Here is a 16,483-nt window from a genome sequence, read left to right as displayed (position 1 = left end):
CTTTCTCCCTCTGGCTGCGTGTCCATGGCAACGCGGCTGTGCCCGGCACAAAGATGGCGGCATTGCCGTGGCAACGGCACCTGGGTGTGGCTGTGCCCGGCACAAAGATGGCGGCGCTGCCATGGCAACGGCACCCGGATGTGCCCAACACAAACATGGCGGCGCCGCCCCGCCCTGACGCCGGAAGTGCCGTCCTCTTGCCGTAACCAAGATGGCGGCGGCCGCCCCGCCGGTGCGGGCAGCGCCCGATGTCGGTGTCGTGGCAGCGATGGCGGCTCGCGGTGCCGAGGCCGAGGCGCTGTTCGAGGCCCATACAGCGGCCGAGCTACGGGCGGTGGAGCGGCGGCTGCGCGCCAGCATCGAGCAGAAACGAGAGGAGCTGCGGCAGATGGTGGGCGAGCGCTATCGCGACCTGATCGAGGCGGCCGACACCATCGCCGAGATGCGGCGGAGCGCCGAGCGCCTGCTGGGCGCCGTGCGGGGCCTGCAGCGCGGCGGCGGCGGCGGCACAGCCCGGCCCGGCCCGGCCGGCACGGTGAGGGACAGCGGGGAGGGTGGTCACTGAGTCCTGTCTGCTCTTTCCTCCTTGAACCCATTCTTTGTCTCCCATTCCATCTCCCTCTCTGGCTGGTTCTTCTCCTCCCCATCCCTTCTTCTCTGCGCTCATCCCGTATTGTCACGCCTGTTTTATCCGTTCCCTCATCCCCTCTTTCTCCTCTGCAGGTTCGCCCACCAGCCCAGCAGAGTTTTTACGGGGCTGCGGCGCAGCTGAAGCTGCTGCTGGAGGTTCCCGAGCAGGTTTGGGGGGCGGTGGAGGGGGGCCGGTACCTGCCCGCGGCCCGGCTCCACCTGCTCGGGGCTCACCTGCGCCGGCAGCTCCAGCTCGACACCCCCCGAGCCCGCTCCAGCCCCATCCTCGCTCGCTTCCCGATCCTGCTGCGACAAGTGGCGGCTGCCAGCCACCTCAGGTGTGCCGGGAATGGGGCAGGGAAAGGGATGGATGAGGAGGGGGTGAGGTGGGAAGCGCTGGATGAGGAGAGGACGAGGCCCTGGCACAGAGAAGTTTGGGCTGTCCCATCCCTGGAAATGTCCCAGTGCTCCATCCTGTATGCTGGATGAGACTTGCAGCAGCCTGGTGTAGGGATTTGGAACTGCTTGATCCTAAATTCTCTCCCTCCAAATTGTTCCCGTCACTGGGACTGAGGGAAGCCCAGGGAAGGCAGGACAGAAATTGGATGCAGCAAGGTGGGAGAATTCTTAACCTGTCCTGAGGCAGCTGCACCTGGATCTCTCAGGGAAGGCACTGGCAGGATCCCTGGGCTATGGGAATGTCAAATCTGGGAGCACAGTGCTCCAGGAATGCCCCTGGAGCATGGCAGGGAAGGAGGGATGTGAGGGAATATCCCATGGCCAGCAATCACATCCTGGGGGCTCCATCAGACAACGGGACAGCACTGACAGGGATTTAGGGAAATCCTTTCCAACCCAAACCATTCCATGAACCTGGAACAAAAACCATCTCAGCACTCCAGTAATACCCAGATAGAAGTGGGAAAGAGCCACACTTTGGTAGTCACACGAGGCCAGCTGAGTGGGGCCCAGCAGTGACTCGAGCTGGTCCCTGTGGCAGATCCACCATCCTGCAGGAGAGCAAGGCCCTGCTGCGCTGCCGGACGGGCTCGGACCAGGCGGTGGCAGAAGCCCTGTGTGCCATCATGCTGCTGGAGGACAGCTCCCCACGCCAGGCCCTGGCTGATTTCCTGCTGGCCAGGAAAATGGCCATCCAGCAGCTGCTCAACCAGCCACACCACGGTCAGTGCCATGGGGCAAGGTCGGGGTGAGCCTTCCCTTCACCTTGTCCTGCCCCCGGAGCAGGGATAGGTGATTGCCATAAATCTCATGGTGATAGGGACACTGCAAAATAATCCAAAAATTCACAGTTCTCGGGGGGTTAGTCCAAGCCTAGCTGTAATGGGGAAGCAGGTGGGGCATGAGGCTGAGTGCTTTGCCCTCCCTGGAAGGGACCACAGGCCCTGACAGTGCCACTGACCTGTGCTGAAGGGCTGCCTAGGCTCACAGTCACCTCTCTGCAGGTGCAGGTATCAAAGCTCAGGTGTGTTCCCTGATGGAGCTGCTCACCACCACACTGTACCAGGCCCACGCTCTCTTCTACACTGTGCCTGAGGGGATGGCCCCAGACCCAGCCCTGCCCTGTGGATTGCTGTTCTCCACCCTGGAGAGCACCACGGGCCAGAATCCTGCAGGTGAGCCCTGCACCTGCCCAGGTGTGCAGGCAGGAGGGGGTGCCCTGTGCTGGGCTGATCCTTGACTGTGATTCCAGGCAGAGGAGGAGTGCTGGAGGAGGATCTGAAGCTGAGCAGCTGGTTCAAGTACCTGCCTGAGTCCGTGGTGGAATTCCAGCCAGCCCTGCGGACCCTGGCACACCCCATCAGCCAGGAGTACCTCAGGGAGACCCTGCAGCAGTGGATCAACATGTGAGTGGGACAGGGCAATCCCAGCCTGGCTGACTTCCTCCTCATCCCCTCATCCTCCTCATCCTCACCTTCATGTAAGCAGCCTCACGCCCCTCACTCACAGAGGTGAAACTTTGCCTCCAGGTGCAGTGATGACATCAGGACGGGGGTCAGGACCCTGCTGGTGTTCGTGAAGAGCATGAAGGGGCTGGCAGGGATCCGTGATGCCGTGTGGGAGCTGCTGTCCAGCGAGTCCAGCAGCCACAACTGGGAGGCCGTGTGCCGGCGCCTGCTCGACAGACCTGTGTCCTTCTGGGAGGAGCTGCTGCAGCAGCTCTTCCTGGACAGGCTGCAGGTGGGTGCTGTGCTCTGGGGAGCCTTGCTCTGCACCCCCAGTTGTTGTCTCACCCAGCCCTCAGTGCACTGAGGCTGTGTTTAAGTTGAAATCGGTTTTTTTCTCCCGATTCTGTTGCAGACTCTGACCAAAGAAGGCTTCGACTCCATTTCAAGCAGCTCCAAGCAGCTGCTGGCTGTAGCCTTGCAGGAATTGGAAGTGAAAGGCAGCAGTGGTGCCCTGAGCAAGCAGATCCAGCTGGAACACAACGTGGCCCTGTTCCTGTGGTCAGAGAGCCCTGGGGACCTGCCCGGGGACGCAGCGTGGGTCAGCGTGGGCCAGCGCGGGCCCTTCACCCGCAGCGGGCTGGCCATGAAGGCACAGGCACTCACCCCCTGTGTGCAGAGCTTCTGCTCCACACTGGACTCCAAGCTGAAGGCCAGGCTGGAGGATGTCCTGTCCTACCTCCCCAAGGATGGCTCTGTCCCCAAGGAGCCACCACGCTCTGCCTTCGACCGCTTCTCCGACGCGGGCACCGTGCAGGGGCTGCTCCGTGAGCGCTGTGTCAGCTGCACCCAGCACCTCCTGGGCTGTGTCCAGGAGCAGCTCCTGAGTGCCCAGAGCCAGCTGCACGCCCCTGGGGATGCCAAGCTCAACGCTGTGCTCTTCATGGCCAGGCTGTGCCAGGCCCTGCCCGAGCTGTGCCCTCACCTGCAGCGCTGTGTGCTGGGCCAGGCGGAGCCGGCGCCCAAGGAACCGCGCTCTGCCAAGAAGTTGGGCAAGGGCAAAGCCCAGGAGGTGTCCCCCGAGCTGGCCAAGTGGCAGGAGGTGAAGGCAGAGCTCCTGCAGCAGAGCCTTTTGGCTTATCAGCTCTGGAGCTCGGCTGTCACCAAAGTAAGGAGCTGTTTCCCTCCTCAGAGATGCTTTTTGGGGAGGGGTTCCCTCGCTGGGGTGGCTCAGTGGGCTGGTGTCCATTTGGGAGGTGCAGGGATGCAGCAGGTCACAGGCAGGGTGGCCTGGCTGCCCTTGGGGTGGCTCCAGTGGGGTGGAGTCCATAAAATTCACTTTGGGATGTGCAGGTCACAGGCAGGGTGGCCTGGCTGCTCTTGCTCTCGTTAGAACTGTTCCTGTGATCTGGGCTTTCATTTTTGTGTTCCAGGGTCTGGTTGAGAGCTTCACCCACACATTGCTGCTCGACACAGCTGGGTCTGTGCTGGCCACAGCCACCAACTGGGATGAGATTGAAATCCAGGAGGAAACCGAGTCTGGGAGCAGTGTGACATCAAAGATCCGGCTGCCTGTGCAGGTATGAGGAGCAGCCTGTGGGAGGAGCCCAGCACTGCCTTCCAGAGCCACTTGCTGAGCTGCTGGGGAGGTGGTTTGGTGTCAGGAGCAGAGGACAAACACTCTCTGGTGCTCTCTGAGATACTCACCTCGTGAGGACAGAGGTCAGAGGAAGGAAATAGGTCATTGTCCTTGTTTATCTCAATGAGTAAGGTTGGCCCAGATCCTGTAAAACTGAGCCAGAGGAGAACTTAGGCCTGATTTAAACACAGAGGTCCCAGGAGAGAGAGTCCATGGAAGTTGGGTGCGTTGAAGGACAGGGCTGCAGCAGTGGGACTGTGGAATCCTGAGGGAACTGAAGTGTGTGGCTTTGCAGGGGTGTGGTGGTGGCACAGGGAGCAGGTGGCAGGGGGGAGGGGGCCAGGCCTGCGGTGAGTTCTGTGTTTGCACAGCATGGGAGGAGCTGGACAGGGAAGTGCAGTGAGCCTTACCCAGTGAATTCTATTATCTGAGGGAAAAAGCAGCTGGGTGAGAATTCAGGAGGCCCAGGAGATGAGGGAGGAACAGCCCCAGGGAGTGGGTGGACAGAGCAGGGTCTGTGCTGACAGAAGATGCACAAGCAATTCTCACTGCAGTGTCTGGTAAAGTTTTTTTGGGACTTTGGGAGCTGCTGTAACCCAAAATTTGGGGTGTCAGCAAACCAGACCCTGTGAGATTCCTGAGCCAAGCTGTGGGGCAGATCTTTGTGTCTGCTGAGGAAGTTGGAAACTCCCACCACCCATCTGAAGGGATGTGGAAGGGAATGGAGTTTACAGAGCAACTGCAAATAAACTCTTTTCTCTTGCCCAGCCCTCGTGGCACGTGCAGTGCCTCCTGTTCAGCCTGTGCCAGGAGCTGAACAGGGTCGGTGGTCACACCCTGCCCAAGGTCACCCTGCAGGAGCTGCTGAGGAGCTGCATGGCAGAGGTGCTCGCTGCCTATGAGAAACTGGTGGAGCAGAAGCAGGAGAAGGTACCTGGGTGTGGGATGGGAGCGTGGCTGGGAATGCTCCTGGAACAGAAAATGCCTGTGTGTGACAGCTGGGGACACCCTTAAACTCACCCTGCCTCCCCCAGAACAGGCAGAAGGGGAGCAGTCACCACATTTCACACTCTGGTTGGACCTTGGAGTTGGTGTTCTCAAATATTCCCCCCTGGGCAGCCTCCCCTGTGCCAGGGAGGAGCCCCATTCCTGCCTGTCTCATTTGCAGAGGCCAGACAGCTTCCCCCTGACCCAGAGCAGGGCTCTGCAGCTCCTCTACGACCTGAGGTACCTCAGCATCATCCTGACAGCCAAGAGTGAGGACACAAAACCCAGCAGGATCAAGCAGGACTCCGGGTATGGCACATTCTGGGCTTCACATCCTCCAGCAGTGCTTTGGGGGGCACTGAAACAGTGCAAGCTCCAAGCTGTGACACTGCACAAACACTGAGCTCATCCTCAGAACAGAGATGGGGTGGGAATCTCTGGGCTGGTCCCTCTCCTTGTGTCCACAAGGATACCCTCAGGATGCCCCTGGAGAAAGCAGTTAAGCTTCCAGCCAGGAGTTAAAGCCTTGAGTTAGCTCCAGCCTTGGGGGGTACATGGGGAGCAGGTTTCTGCTGCTGGGGTTGTGTAAAAGCTGGAAGCCCTTGGGGCAGCTGCTGTTCTGCTCAGTCACCCCAGCCAGGAAATCCCTGGCTGCTTCAGAGCTGGCAGCAGCAGGGTGTCACCCCTGACAGGAGCCCTCTGCTCTGCCCTGCTCTGCCTGCAGGATTGAGAAGGTCATCGACTTCCTGGAGGGACACATCGATCCCTTCGACCTGGATGTGTTCACCCCACACCTGAACAGCAACCTGAACCGCCTGGTGCAGAGAACCTCGGTAGGGAGGAGCAGGGCTGCAAACACCTCCAGCAGGGCAGCTGGGCTGGCTTTAAACTCTTTAATGCCTCCAGATAAGCACTGGCACTTCCTTGGAAAGGGGAAGAATGCTTAGTGCCAGCTGAAGATAAGAGGAGCTGGCTGAGCTGGCTGCACCGTGTGGGGCTGGCTGAACTTTATCTAACAGGATTCACTGGAGCCTGTGCAACACTAATTGGGTTAAGTAGTGCTGAAACAGGCCTGGGAGTCAACTGTGGGAATAATTAAACACAAGAGTTAAGAGGGGGAAGGGAGACACTTCATGTTCAAACTCAGTGCTGGTGGTGTGGCAGTGGATTCACCACGTACTGTGGGGTCAGCTCTGCAGGAATCCCAAATCCAAGCAGCTCCTGGTGCCTTCCAGCTTCTCTTCCCCAAAATCCAAACAGCTCCTGGTGCCTTGCAGGTTCTCTTTGGCCTGCTGACTGGGACAGAACACCAGTACACGAGCAGGGGCAGTGCACCAAGCTCACAGGAGCTCCACAACATCCTGCCCTTAGCATCCAGCCAGATCAGGTGAGGCACCCAACTCTTCCAGGCATTTTCCTGCCTCTGGGAAGCTGCTCTGGAATTGCTGCTTCCCACATTTCTTTCTTCCATTTCTTAAGGTTTGGACTTCTGCCACTGAGCATGTCGAGCTCACGGAAGAGCAAAGTCACTGCCACGAGCACAGAAAGAGTCCAGGTTGGTGTTTGAAGTGAGCTGTAAAAATAGGAATATTGCCCCAGTATTCCCTGTCGCCCCAACACCTGAGTTTGTGGGGAAAGAAGAAAGCAGCCAAATATTATTTCACCTGATTTTTATTTCCAGTAAAACAAAAATTACGGCAGCACAGCAGGGGATGGGGTGGATTTCTCCAGGACCCTCCAAAACTTCACCCTTTGCCCCTGTGATGGTTTTGGGGTCACTGCTCTGTGGCAGAGCAGGTAATAACCACTGCAGTGAGGGATTACATGGCTGAGGGCAATGCAAAGACAACTCACAAACAGGGCTGCAGGAAGGGCTGAAGGCCAGTAGCTAATCCTTGAACTCCTTTCCAGTGGGATGCTGCCCTGTAACCCCCGAGGAGGCCTCAGGTACCCCAGCTGTGTGAGGAGTGTCCTGCTGCTCCCCTGGTGCTGAGCTCTAGCAGCCAATCTTTCTGTTGCTCCATTTCCCCCAGTTTCAAACATCTGCTTAGATGGGGCTCTGTGTGCTGAGTGAGAGCCAAGGAATACCTCACTGCTGTGGGAAGCAGCAATTAATGTTTCCTTTATTTATTACCAACCCAATCTCTCCGTGGGACAAGCTGTTGAGTCTTGACAAGAGCCAAGACAAAGAGGTAAAGGCCTGGTTTTACCAGTGTTATTTGAGATGATCAGTTTGTAACTCTCCATTACTTGGAGCCATTTAGGACCAGACCCAGCAGAAGGGGTGTCTAAAAGCCCAGAATTCCCAGTAAAGGTATTCCTTACCTCTCACAGCTCAGCTGGACTGGAGCATAGCAGTGTGCAGTGATGTCTGGCTCGTTCTGTCACTCCCCTCAGCTGCTGTGCTGTGCTCAGCACACTCATGTCCTGTGCTAGCCACACTTCCCAGGATCCCTGACAGATGCTTTGCTCCTCCTTCAATGCTAAAAAACTCATCTGGAGAGGTTAAAATCTGCAGTTCTCCAAGAACAGCTCCTGCAAGGGCACCAGCCGTGCTTCTGCCACACTGTGTTCCCTTGCTCTGAGAGCAGCAGCTCCTGCCCTGCTGCTCACAGGGTTCTGATGAGCGTTCAGGGGTTTTACGAGCATTGAGTGACATCTGCCAAGTGCCTGTTGCTGCCAGCAGCGAGGTGCTGTGTCCCCGTGTGTGACTGTCACTAACCCAGCAGTGACACCGCTCCGGGTGTGGCTCCGGCTGTGGCCTGGTCCCACCTGGCGTTGCTGAGGGGGGACAGGAGGCGCCCCGAGGGTGCAGTGACACTCAGAGTCACTTGTGTCTTCCCAAAGGGCCAGGCTGCAGCTGCTGTGCTGCCCAGAGAGGACGAGGTGACACGGCCAGGCTCCCTGTTCCGACAGCTCATCACCGACGACGAGGACGCGGCGGCACCGTCGCTCTTCAAGCTGGGCTGGCTCTCGGGCATGACCAAGTGAGGCAGCAAACAATAAAACTGCTCTGCTGTTTGTCTTCACTGAGATCTCTCTGTCCCCTTCGTAGGAGCGGTGACACCTCTGGGATTGGCTTCCCATCCTCAGCCAGAGCAGGGCATGGCACAGGAACCAGGCACGGCTTGGATTGTCCTTGTCCCCTCCTGGTGGAGCTGCTCTTTCACCTCCTATCCTTACACTGTTAAAGTCAAATTAAAGAAAAAAAAAAAAAGAAGCCAAAATAACCTACACACTAAAAGAAAACAAAATATTTCACAGCTGGAAAGGGGTGCTGGAGCAGAGTAAGACCCCTGTGTCCTCCAGGCACCAGCACCCTGCTCTGAGTGGCCCCTGCCCGACCTGTCCTGGCTCTCATTTCACATTTCCAGTCCTGCAGCAGTGAAGCTCACGAGAGAAGCTTCATCACCCTGAGCTGGGTGGGAGCTCACAGGCCTGAGCACCTGCACTCACTGCTCCTATTCTCGCTAACTCTAAATGCTCAAAAAATTATGTTGCCAAATAATTTTTTAACTAGTTTATTGAAATTAAAAAAAGACTTATAAAACTGAAGAGGAACGCTTAAGAGAACTTTACAGAAAGCAACAACTTGCTAACAAACAGATTAGGCAGTCGATTGGAATTGGACAGTTTGCAATCCTATAACACACATGTGGACTCCTCAGTCTCCTCTTGCCACGTACTTTAGAACCACCCCAAAAAGAATCCTATAAAAATTGCTTCAAAGCCCCTTTTGCATTGCAATAGTGCAGCAAACCACAAGTAAACAATCTCCTGTTAACCTGTTATTTCAAATATAGACTGAAAAGGCAACAGGCAATTTTGTGCAATTCCATTTTAACAAACTTTGAAGTTGAAATATCAAATCTACACAGTGCTGTCCCTTCACAGAAGGCAGGGAGCTGCTGGGTCATCATGTAGGGAGGCGTCCCCGGCTCTGTAGGCTGTGGAAGTGAGCTTCCTTCAGGATCTGGTTGATGTGGAAGTAAGGACCTTGGCTTAGTGCAGACTGCTCGTGGAAGGGCTGGGAGGAGACAGGGCTGGATCCTGCAATCCTGGGGTTGAGGCTGGACTCTGCTCTGTCGGGGCTGTTGATGCTGCTGCTGCTACAGCTGCTGCTGCTGCTGCTCCCGCTGTCACTGCTGGAGGACTGGGACACACACAGGGTGAACAGCAACATCAGACACGTCTTCCTCACCCCACACAAGCAAACCTTTTAGGGTAAATCCCTCCCTTCCACATTTCCAGCCTGATGGAATGGTTAAATCCACCTTGGCACTGTTGCCCACACCGGTGTCACAGAGCTGAAGGGACAAACCTTCACCCAGGCTCCAGTGACCTCTGGGATGTTGGATTTCAATCCTTCCCAGTTAAACCCCTCAGCTCTGCCCCCAGCCCCACGTTTGCACTGGAGTGGTGGAGAACTGGAAAATAAAGAACATTCCCAGGGAGCTGCAGGTGTCAGTAGAGGCAGGCAGGGCAGGGCTGGCACTTCTCTAGCAGAGGTTTGAGGGAAGCACCATGCAAAGCATTTTCCTACAAGGCAATCCTAAAGTGAGATCTGAAGCATCCAGAGCAAGAGGCTGTGAGAAACAAACGCACAAACAAACAGCCAATTTAAGTCTCTGAACACCCTAACATCAAGTACTCTTCTCCCAGTTAAGTACTCCATGGCAGCTTAACTGGAAGTGTTCCAGAGCAATTCCACACCAATTTACTTGACTTGACAGTGAAAGAGCAAAGGATTCCTCATGCAGCAAAAATAACTCAGCGTTTGACTGGGGTAAGAGGCCAGGGCTCATTTGTCAGCATTTAGGATAACCACGTTTCATGGGAATGGCTGGAAGAGCATTTGCCATCATCATGAGGGATTCAAAGACATAAAACACCATTTTAAAGGCTGCTAAGGAAAGGTTCCATTAGTTCCAGAGGGAATATTTGAGTTTGTGTGATCTGCTGGTCAGGACCTGCAAATATTTGGATGAGTCAAACAGCAAGTGGCTACTCTGGACCCCATAAATGATTTATAGAAGCAGATACAGTAAGTGACAGCAGCTAAAAATCGAAATTTTTGTAAGGATTAAGCCACAGAAGTCACAGCTTTGTGGCCACAGCAGAAGAGGACAAATTTCACAAAATCCTCAGGGATTTACCAGTCAGCACCAATTCCAGAAGGGCCTCGCTTGGAGTAAATCAGGAATGGTGCAAACTGCACCCAGCATTTTGTCTGGAGTATGGTGCAAACTGTGCCCAGGATTTGGGAATAAATCAGGAATGGTGCAAACTGTGCCCAGCACTCTGGAATAAATCAGGAACGGTGCAAGCTGCACCCAGGACTTGGGAATAAATCAGGAATGGTGCAAACTGCCGCCAGCAGTGCCAGGAGGCACTGTGGATGTTTGGGTGGAACACATCCGTCCCTCCCCCCAGCCCTGCTCCACCATCGATCCTGACCATCCAACCCTGACTAATTCCTTTGTTTCGCTAAGCACCAAAAATGCTTCAGCTCTGTGGGAGCACAGCAAGCCAAGCCAAGGGCCCCGGGCTGCGAGGAGAGACAAACACACAGCGGGCTCGTTCCCCAGGGAGCACAGATGGAACTACGGGAGCATCCAGCTCCATTTCCTAAATCTAGAGAGGGAGAGAGCCCCGGCAGGACAGGGAGGAGCTGGGGGTGGTGCTGGGCTGTTGCAGAGCAGCACAAAGAGTCACACGCGATGCTGGAAGGGGTCACAGCAGCCTCGGAGAGGAACCCACCGCACTGGACACTTTGTTTCCTTTTAGTCTGCGCTCCTTAGTGAGCTTCGTTACAGCCACTTTCTGCAAATCAAGGTAAAAATGCGAGTGAGAGCCTGGCCTCGCTTGCCGCTCCAGTTTCACATCTCAACAAACGTCTCCCAGTTGTTAGCAGAGATTATTTTGTGCATCTCGGAGGTTTTGGAAGCTGGGACGTGCTTCTGACACCTCAGGCTGGTGACAGATGGGCTTTGTCAGACCCTCTCTATTTCCACATTCACTGGCACCCCTTCACCATTGCCCACTGCCATGTCCCCAGGCTGTGCTGCACATTCTGCAAGGCACTTGGACCACAATCAAGACAGGAAAAGAATCCTTAAAGTCATCAAGTCAGCAAGGCAGGCATCAACAAAGCTTTACAGGGGCAAAGGAAAGCGGCCCAGTGATGTTTATGAATACTTTAACTATCAAAAGGGCATCTTCAAGGTTTACTGAGCTCATTAACCCTCAACATCGCACTAAAAGCTTTCAAACAAACAAAAGTCCTGTGAAATGTGCAGATCTGGGACAATCCCTCGTGACAGGAACTGGAGAAAGCCACTCAGCCCCTGCTGCTCTCAACATCTAAGATGAATTTAACAGATCTAGTTTTAGTTAGAACTGAAGTGCAGCTCTTCCCTGGATAGCAGGGGACAAGAACTTTGATTTGATCTCTGCCAAGAACCCAGTGGTGTTTCAGAACAAAGAGGAACTATGAGAAATTGGGGTTTGCAGAAGTTATTGAGGAAGGAAAGGGTCAGCCAGAACACTCAGACTCGCTTCCTTCCCTGGGAAAATGAGAGCAAAGGCTTTGCACTGGTGATTCCTCAGAGCACAGCTGGGAATCTCAGCTTGGAGGATCCACTCCAACTTCTCCTTGTAGAAGGGGGACAAGCAATGGATTTCTAACCAAATATTGGGCAAACAAGCCAGCTGAGCTCCTGGAAAAGGGAGGACAGGCTGATCAGGAAGTGAAATTCCGTTGTGGCAAAGGCTCTGCCTCGCTAATGTTTAACAGTGGCTGGAGCTGCAGCCCCGTGTCTGTGCCTGCCCATGGACTGAGCCCAGAGCTGAGGGTTCTGTCACCCCCAGGGAGCCTGGAACCTGGCAGTGGCTTCTCCAGGAGCAGCAGGAATGGCACATCCTTGCAGCAACTGGCCAAAAAAGCAGCACTGGTGGAGACTGGAGAGAATCTGCTTCCATCCTGGAAAGTTGGAAGTCAAGGGTGCTGCCTGTCCTGGGTGAAAGGATAATCCAGAGGGAGAAAACAGCAAATCCTTTGGAATTGGATGTGATTTGGATGAGCAGTGGGACTCATAACATCACAGCCCAGCTTTGAATTGCCACTAAGGAAAAAATCTCCCTTCACCTCATTCTCCAGAGCAAAACGTGCAAGACAAAAAAAAAAAATGGGAAGAGATCCTGCCAAAAGCCAAGTGCTGCTTAAAATGCAGCTGCCTGATTGCCATCCTGAGCTTGTGTTCTCAAAGAAGCCTCGCTCTGCAAGAGGGAACAGTGAGTTTGAACCAAAACAGGCCCGAGGAATCAGGACATTGGGTAATGTTTCACAAAAAGTGACACCCTGTAATGAAAAGCGACTCTCACCTGCTCTTGGAAGTCACAAACTGCTCCCACTCCCCCTTTCCCAAGCAATATCCCAAAACCAGTGGGGATTTTTAACCAGCAAGAGGTGTCTTTGCACACAGCAAAGTATGAGGAAACTGAACACAAGAGTTCCAAAGTGGCTGAGACTTTCCAGGAGACACCAATCGGAAGCACTCGTGCACAATGAGCACGAGGATTTCTCCCTTTGGCACAGGAAGTCCTTAACCAAATGTTGGAATAATACAGATTTAATCTCGTGGCTTGAATTTCTGGGCATGCTCAGTTCAGAGATCTGACAAGAAAACAAGCCAAAAAAAAAAAAAAAAAAAAAAAGAGAGAAAAAGCTCTATTCATCAGGAGCAAACATTGGGAATTCTGTTCCCCAGGAAGGAGGCCGTGGTGTTTGAGAAGCTGTGTCCATTCCTCAGCAGTGACAGCTCCTCCCTGCCTCACACCAGGGTTTAAGGTGTTAAAACCAGACTTTTACCAGGCAAGAGCATGCAAGAAGCAGATCTGTGTTAGGCTGAGCAGTGACCTTGCCCTGGCTCAGCCATGCCCGTGCTGTTCCCTCACAGGAAAGCAGGCCAGGGCTGAGGTCACCCCTCCTGTGTGGCCACAAACCCACTGCCAGTCCTGCTTTTAGTGGCTCTGCCCAAACACCAGGTGTTTACACAACAAGCAAAGGTGCTTCTGGCACTCACCATCAGGGGGTTTTCCTGATATCCTTAATTTCATTACTCCTACTTCAAATCCCTTGTTCCACACTAAATCCGTCCTCCTCCTCTAAAGCTGCTTTAGCCTTTAACTACTCTACACACACGGAGGGGTTTGACCTGTTGGACAAGTGATTCAGTGTCAGATGGCAACAAATCAGGGCTGCCTCTCCCCAGCACACCCCAAAATGCAAAGTGTCCCTGCTGAGAACACAGCAGCACAGGGCACTTTTCATCCCAGAGGATTCCTTCATGATGGACAGCAGCTCTTAAAGCGTTTCCAGCAGTGTTTCCTATCACATGATCTATTTGTACAGGTTGAGGGAGAGTCTCCCTCACAACACCAATGTAGAAATATTCATTTGAAATCATTTTTAGATTATAAAAGAGCTCAAAGTTACACAGCAACTAAATATTTTCTGCGGAGTACAATGAATAGTTGAATAATTGAGTTAATTCTGTAATAATTCAGATTGTAAGTGCTCATTACAATCCACCTTCAAAGTGAGGAGGCTCTAAAAAACCAAGGGTATTTCCAAAACCTTCAAAGAAATTAATTTCATTAACTTCAGAGAGGGTTCTGCACCTTCTTTTCCATGAATGTTTTGAACACAAGGACGTTGCTCACAGTGAATTTTCAGGTGATTCACCCAGGTGACATCTCAGGAAATCTGTCAGCAGTTGGGAAATCAGCAATTTTTTTTTTTTTTTTTAAGAAAAAAGAAATCTCAAAACGCACTGAGAGAACATTGTCTGGTGAGGGATAAGAAAACAAGGGAATTTATCCCACATCCAGCAAAAAATCATGGAAAATGTGAGAAAAAAACCAAAACACTTTGAGTGTTTTAGCTGTGACCAAACTGAGCAGCTCTATCAGAGCATTTTTTCCACATCAGATAAGGCCTGCCTGGAATGTGTTTTGTCTTTCTCCCACAAATAATCACCTGACTGTAAGGAAAGGCAAAGCTGATGGTCAGGCAGAGTGAGCACAGGGACACATCCACCCTCAGCATCCCCTCAGCTCATCCCACTCAGCAAAATCAGCAGGAAATTATTTCCCTGGGTGCTGCACAGCAGGATTTGAAATTTCTTCCTAGAAATCTATGGATATATGGATAAATATATGAAAATACATGGAAATAATGGATAACCAGGCTCACAGGAAATGCTGATTTCCAAAGTGATTCAGTGCTGATTTCGATCTCTGATGTCACCAAGTCAAACCTCACGACCTCAAACACAAAGCTATGAAATAAAAACTAAATGAATGCACAGGATATTCCAAGTGCTGTTGAAATGCAGCATGGGAGGAGACTGGATGTGCCTGGCAAGGCTCTCACCTCAGTGTCCCACGAGTCCTGCAGGACAGAATTCCTGGTGCTACGTTTGGTCTGGGGAACGTGACCATCATCTTCATTGCCGTTCCTTCTCCTCTTCCTGCAGGAGAAAAAATCAATCATCAGCTCACTGATCTACCTTCTGAAGGCACCCAAAAAAAGCAGGAACACCTGATAAATTAATGCAGGATGTCTCCAGACCCCTGAGGTGCTGTGGACTCCCACATTCCCCTTTTAGCTGCTGCCTGAGGGCAGAGAAAAGGATCCTGCTTCTCACGAGATGTTTCCCATCAGTTTAAGGCACGTGGACTCACATTAAACTCATCCTTCTAAATAAACTCGTTTAACAATTGTCAGCCTTACACATCTAAAAATAATCCCTGGGCTCAGAGTGACACCTGACAGGCTGGGGACAGCACTGGGACGAGTGGCAGTGACCACATCTCCAATTGTTCAGCTGCTCACACCACCCCACAACAACTCTCCACTCTGACAGTGTCTGGAGTCAAGTCACATCCCAAAACAATCCAATTTCCCACGTGGAAATAAGGAAACACCTCGTGGAAAACAAACTCTTCCCAGTTTCTGCTGTATTTGCCACCCCCTCACAACACCCTGTACTGCCTGTCCTGGTGGGTACAAGTTTTAACCTAATTTTTATCCAAATCTTTGCAGGCATCAAGGCAGAGTTTGGAGGAGGATAATGGGAGTGATGCTAATATTCCCAGATTAGAGGAGATAAAGGGAAGACCTCAAAGACCAGGTTGGACAGGACTTGGAACAACCTGGGACAGTGGAAAGTGTCCCTGCCCATGGCAGGGGGTGGCACTGGATGACATTAAAGGTCACTTCCACCCCAAATCACTGTGAGATTCTGTGACACCAACACAGCATCCCAGAATTCCTACACAAACATCAAACGCTTCTCCCCACCGTACAAACGTGACAAGTCAGCCAGGATCTCCAAAAATAAAAAAAAAACCCACAGGATGGAGCTGTTTTGGTGTGCCTAAAATTAATCCGTGCTCGAATGAGTCAAAACAGACTCGAGGGAGGTATTTATAACTGGCTCCTTTCTTCCAGCCTCAGCTGCCAGGATTTGGCCCACGCCTACAGCCCGGAGCTGCCTCCCTGCTCCCCATCCCTGGGACCACCGGCACCAAACGCTGGCCATCTGTGCTGGAACACTCCCTGGGGAAGGGATATTCTCGATATTCCTCCCTTCACCCCTCTTTGCATCTGCATCTTCCCTTCCTCAACACCTGCAGTGACCTCAACAGCTTGGAGCACCCAGGGCTGTGAAAGGTGTCCCTGCCCATGGCAGGGGTGGAATGGGAATGGTTTTAAGGTTCCTTCCACCCCATTCCCCGTCTCCACAATCCCCCATTGCCTCCCAGCTCCACGATCCCTCCGGTTCCTCCCCCACCACACCGAGGATCTCCTCCGCATCCCCCACATCCCTTCACCCTCCGAGAGCACCCAACCTCCGTGGCCGACACCTCGAACCCCGCAGCCCCTCTGAACCGCTCGCAGCGCTCAGGGGCCGCTCTCCCTTTTCTCACCCCTTACGCCAACCCCTCCCCCGGCGCGGCGCCCCCGGGGCTGCTCCGAGCGGCCGAGCCCCCGTTCCCTCAGCGCGGCCTCTCCTTCCCGTCCCTCAGGCCGCGCTGCCCTCACCCACCTCTGCCTCGCTCCCCGCTCGCTCGGCAGCGGCTGCCGGCAGCTCATGGCGGGTCGGAGCTCGGCGGTGCGGGGCGGAGGCCGCGGTGCGGGACGGAGGCCGCGGTTGAGGGGCGGCAGCGCGGCCCTGCCCGGCCCCGAGCGCCGCTTCCGCCGCCGCCGCCGCCTCGCCCCCGTGACGTCACGGCGTGCGCCGACGCGGGCGGGGCT

General features: G+C 53.9%; 2 protein-coding genes across 7 annotated transcripts; one reads left to right on the top strand and one right to left on the bottom strand.

Moving 5' to 3' along the window:
• The first annotated feature begins 200 nt into the window (after window positions 1-200).
• COG1 (component of oligomeric golgi complex 1) lies at window positions 201-8,189 on the top strand. Of its 5 annotated transcripts, none has more exons than XR_015807850.1 (15): window positions 202-535; window positions 724-968; window positions 1,631-1,812; window positions 2,094-2,264; window positions 2,342-2,495; window positions 2,619-2,829; window positions 2,950-3,702; window positions 3,968-4,114; window positions 4,942-5,103; window positions 5,342-5,469; window positions 5,885-5,993; window positions 6,438-6,547; window positions 6,640-6,715; window positions 6,842-7,107; window positions 8,008-8,189. XR_015807850.1 is itself a non-coding variant. In XM_088176729.1 (15 exons), exons 1-14 carry the CDS (start codon window positions 212-214, stop codon window positions 7,087-7,089), a joined length of 2,790 nt encoding a protein of 929 aa, XP_088032855.1. In that variant the 5' UTR covers window positions 202-211; the 3' UTR covers window positions 7,090-7,107; window positions 8,008-8,189. The 5 variants fall into 5 exon arrangements, 4 of the variants coding, with proteins under 4 accessions (XP_088032854.1, XP_088032855.1, XP_014742910.2 ...); XM_088176729.1 differs by having other exon boundaries at window positions 7,072-7,107; XM_088176728.1 differs by lacking the exon at window positions 6,842-7,107 and having other exon boundaries at window positions 201-535; window positions 2,100-2,264.
• VCF1 (VCP nuclear cofactor family member 1) lies at window positions 6,816-16,453 on the bottom strand. Of its 2 annotated transcripts, XM_014887516.2 has the most exons (4): window positions 16,275-16,453; window positions 14,597-14,693; window positions 10,921-10,983; window positions 6,816-9,313 (listed from the first exon to the last, which is right to left on the bottom strand). In XM_014887516.2, the coding sequence occupies exons 1-4, from the start codon at window positions 16,319-16,321 to the stop codon at window positions 9,077-9,079; spliced, it is 444 nt and encodes a 147-aa protein (XP_014743002.1). In that variant the 5' UTR covers window positions 16,322-16,453; the 3' UTR covers window positions 6,816-9,076. The 2 variants fall into 2 exon arrangements, with proteins under 2 accessions (XP_014743002.1, XP_014743003.1); XM_014887517.2 differs by lacking the exon at window positions 10,921-10,983 and having other exon boundaries at window positions 16,275-16,450.
• Between the last annotated feature and the right edge of the window lie 30 nt (window positions 16,454-16,483).

The sequence above is a fragment of the Sturnus vulgaris genome, chromosome 20 (assembly GCF_052056855.1).
Source record: "Sturnus vulgaris isolate bStuVul1 chromosome 20, bStuVul1.hap1, whole genome shotgun sequence".
NCBI classification, from domain to species: Eukaryota; Metazoa; Chordata; class Aves; order Passeriformes; family Sturnidae; genus Sturnus; species Sturnus vulgaris.
Note: the sequence above shows the minus strand (reverse complement) of the source record. Positions and strands in the feature narration are given on the sequence as shown.